The sequence below is a fragment of the Notothenia coriiceps genome, unplaced genomic scaffold (assembly GCF_000735185.1).
Source record: "Notothenia coriiceps isolate Sejong01 unplaced genomic scaffold, NC01 NC01_scaffold00019757, whole genome shotgun sequence".
Lineage (NCBI taxonomy): Eukaryota > Metazoa > Chordata > Actinopteri > Perciformes > Nototheniidae > Notothenia > Notothenia coriiceps.
Window position 1 is genome coordinate 77,433 of NW_011352458.1, and position 4,130 is coordinate 81,562.

Consider the following 4,130-nt stretch of genomic DNA (forward strand, 5'->3'; position numbering starts at 1 on the left):
CAAATTGGCATCTATGTGCGGACTCAATGAAGGTCACAAAGTCACACAAGTGTGTGTGTGTGTGTGTGTGTGTGTGTGTGTGTGTGTGTGTGTGTGTGCTAATCACAGCATGTTACTTGTTTCACCTCTACAGACTTAGTTAGTTAAGACATTTTATTGGCCAGCTGTGGTGCCATCATGCTGTACATGATCAGAAAGCCCGACCCTGACAGACATGCCTGCTGACCAGACCTCAAAAGGTCTACCGCCTTGTTTTTAGGTCCTGCCTTTAATCACTTTAGCAGATCACTATAACAGAACTTATTGTTCACACACTCTCTTTCTTCCCTGGTGTGTATGATATTTCGAGGAGGGATTTTTAACCTTGTCCATCCCCACTTTACGAACCCACCCCCTCCATGCGCCCACGTCCATATGTCTGGGCACCAGAGCTAGAAATGTATGCACCCCACACCACGCACTCATGTACACGTGCCTCACTCACATTTGGGTCATGCGAGTCAGACATGTGAAGCCCTGCTGCTGCAGCCTGGTCATCAACACTTATGGAGGAAATGTCCAAGACCGGAAGGTGAGAGGAAGTAGCAGCAGGGAACAGAATTCATATCACAGATGCACATCTATTCATGCCTTTATATAGAGAAAGTCATTTAACTGGACACATTTTCAATATCAGACTAGTTTGAATTATTCACTTCACAACTACACCACACTGGCAAATGTCTGTAATTATGCTTTTTCCCAATGCACTTTTTTTTTTTAAAGGGTAAAAAGAAGTCAGAGAGTAAACACTCTCCATTTGTGTACCAACTTTTTTCCCCACATGTAATCTATGGACACGGGCCAATACCAAAAAGCTTATTTTTTGACAAATGATTCATCATAATTATGCATCTCGCCATGTGAAAAAAACAGACTTCACCTCGACATGGGTGAAAGATAGGCAGCAGCCAGAGAAATGCAACCAGTAAACTGAACGCGAGAAACAACGACCAGAAATCTAATCTTTGTCCAAAGTAGTGTTTGGGGAATTGCAGTGAGACAGGTCGTTGCAACAAAAGCAGAGAAATAGTACTAAATCTCTGGGGGACGATAATCCTGAACATTTCTAAATGTTTACTGCGGCTAATTTATCCTTTTACTGCAGATGCTTGCTTGAACAGGAACAACTGTGTCCATTAATAATGAAGTAAGTCCAAACACACATGATCGAACACCTGATTGTTCAATAATGAATAGCAAGAAAGTCAGCAAAGAAGTCACCAAAATCCATCTCCCTTGCTTTTGTGTTGGGGGAGGTGGGCGGCTGAGTGCTGGGAGAGAAACAGAGGGGCCTGTGTTTACACTGGCAGGGTGCGCGGCTTGTGAAGCCCCATGGAAATGACCAGCTCAGATCTAATGGAGAGAAAGCTCCACCATGACTGACAGGGCCTGCCTGCCTTTGAGGTTCTTCACAATCAACTCAGTCCATTTCCCAGAGTTCTTCACTCCCCAGGGGGCGGCCATACCAAACGAAACAAGTAAGAGAGATTAAAATGAAAATGTTTGCCATACCAGGATCATGGCAGGAGAGCGTATACCGGGGGTAAAAGAGTGCATGCAGCACAAAAACACTAAGTGAGTTGTCCGCTGACTGTACGGTGTAATTTCAGCTCTAATGGAGGGGCTTGAACGCCAACGAGGTCCCAACAGTGTAATTTCAGAGACTGTCTTCATTGACAATGTACAGTACTTAATCCCAAGTGAGGAACTTGAATCTACAAATAATTGGTGTACATTTCCTTCCATGTTGTGCTGAGATGGTTTCCACCATGTGTTCCAAGCCATTTTCTCTACCTAATTGCATTCAAAAGGAAAATAATAACCAGTGCAGGACCCTCGTGGTCTCAGAGTGGACCACAACTAGAGAACTAATCTTCTTTTAAAATGTGGGTAAATTATTAAAAGGGGGTCGTTTTCAAAAGAAAGCCTAGCATTAACATCCATTTTACAATACCAGCTGTCTTCTGGGAACAGAAGGGATTTCTTGCGTTGCCATTTGGGTGACCATCAACAGGCTTACTCTATTGATTCACAGAATTACATTAGAAGGCTTTAGTCCTTTTCACAGCAGCTTTGTGGTTTTTGATAAGTTCACAGAGTCGGGAAATGGAGAGCAAAAACGTTCAGGAAGGTCAATGAAGAACTTAACAAGGGAAAGGATTGATGGGCCAACAAGCCAACAAAAGGCCTGTCCTATCCATTACTGCCAAGCAGGGACACACACATTCACACACAGCTAATATGTTGCTTCTAATGACATCATCCACTTGTTGCATGTGCTGCTCACACTTATCCTCCACCTGTTATTCCTCACAAATCAACTTGTTGGAGTCAGTGAGCTTAAAGAGGATTTCCAGTATAGACAGTCAAGCTGTGCGCAGAACACACTGCCAAATCATAAGAGAGCTTAATTCTCCCAAGCACCGGAAACAACTGCTTCTCAATGTGTGAATGCGTGTCTGTATTTACAATGAAGATCCTTAGGAAGATACATGACGTTTTTGAATGTTCGTAAAAAGCCCATGATCGCCATCTAGTGGAGGTGAGAAAGATGACTCCTGACATGTAAAATGAAAGTATTTCAAGAGTTGTAAGTCACATGCAGCAGGACAGGTCTTAATTGTATCAAATGTATTTTTATTCAAGGGAATCTGGATCCAATAAATCACAGAACAGCGCTGAAGAGAATTGCTCAATTGGGGTCTACAGTATGTGTTTAACATTACAAACCACAATTGCCTTTTTCTAAACATTGTGCCACCAAAATTATTTATTGTAAGCATTATTTATTTTGAATACAACAGGTATAAAAGTACTACAGTCACACTCCTATGCTTTATTTCTCTTCTCACAAAATCCTGCTTATTTAGAATTGTTATATGGTCTGGTGAAGTTATTGTTACACTTATTGTTTTCCATTACTGATGAAGAGAACAGCACTGTGTATGATACTCTTTTTAATTCATAGCAAAGCCATTAATAAACAATTTCACTAAAATGAGGTATGGAAAATAAAACGAGATTATTGAATTTGACACAAAATGGTAATTAGAGTTTTAAGACTGGCATGGTAACTTGCTGAGCTGAGAAAAATCCACCACCAGAGGGCACCAATAATATTTAGTATAGTTCAGCTCTGCCATTATTGACAGTTTGCTTTCTTCATAACAGTATAAAACGTGCTGGATATATAAGAAGGTGTTTTACAGCTCACATGGAACACCTTCAACACACACTGTCAGGGAACTACTGGTGTTACTGAAAAGAATGAGTGGTCGTTGTTTAAGGTTGTTTTGAGTTTCCTGAAGCCTTGTGAGAACCTTTGGATCAGAGGTTCAATACCAAGCATCAGTGCTTTCCTTCAGTGTCAGTCTATTTCAGTCCTGTTACCAGCTTATGGTTTCAGCATGTACACTGAATCCACAATACGCTCTCAGTCCACTGTAACACCTTCAGGCAGCTCCACCACCACAGGGGCGTAGTCGTCCAAATCTGCATCAAAGTCCCAGCGAAACTTCTTGGTCAGATGAGCTTTGAACTTCTCTGCTCTCTTCCGCAGCGTGCCGTCTACACCGGGTCCACTGGCAAACTGGAAAAGGTCCTTGAAGAAAATGAGCCAAACAATGTAATAATTTGTAATTGTAAAACGTAAACATCCTTGATAATAATACAAATAATTATTTATGCAACTCCTTAAGATTCTATTTTCAGGGTCTCTTAAATCCTGTAGAAGATAAGATTACTGTTGTGGTGAATGTGAGCGTTCAGGAGAGGTAGAATCAGGTACAATACTAGGACTTGACTTGTTTCAAACTTGACTAATTTCTAGGGCTGTCCCGAATACAATTTTTCGGGCTCCGGATATTCGGTATTAATCAGCAGCGAATATTCGGTGCGGAGAGATTCATATTTTTTTTTTTATACAATCTTTTCAAAAAAAATTTTTTTTCCAAAAAGGTTTCATAACACGCTCCGAATCCGAGACACCTGACAACACGCTGTTAAGCAGAAGCGCAGAAAGAGCATACTATTACGATTTATATTTATTTATTGTCTCAGTACTCGTAAACATTAAAACTAAATGTGTC

The 4,130-nt window shown here is 41.0% G+C and overlaps 1 protein-coding gene across 1 annotated transcript in view; it reads right to left on the bottom strand.

Moving 5' to 3' along the window:
* Window positions 1-2,658: 2,658 nt before the first annotated feature.
* aar2 (AAR2 splicing factor) overlaps window positions 2,659-4,130 on the bottom strand; it is a 4,023-nt gene continuing 2,551 nt past the window's right edge. The window contains exon 3 of the mRNA XM_010778967.1: window positions 2,659-3,643. Coding sequence (XP_010777269.1) covers window positions 3,476-3,643 — 168 coding nt within the window. The 3' untranslated portion in view covers window positions 2,659-3,475. The remainder of the gene's footprint in view (window positions 3,644-4,130) is intronic.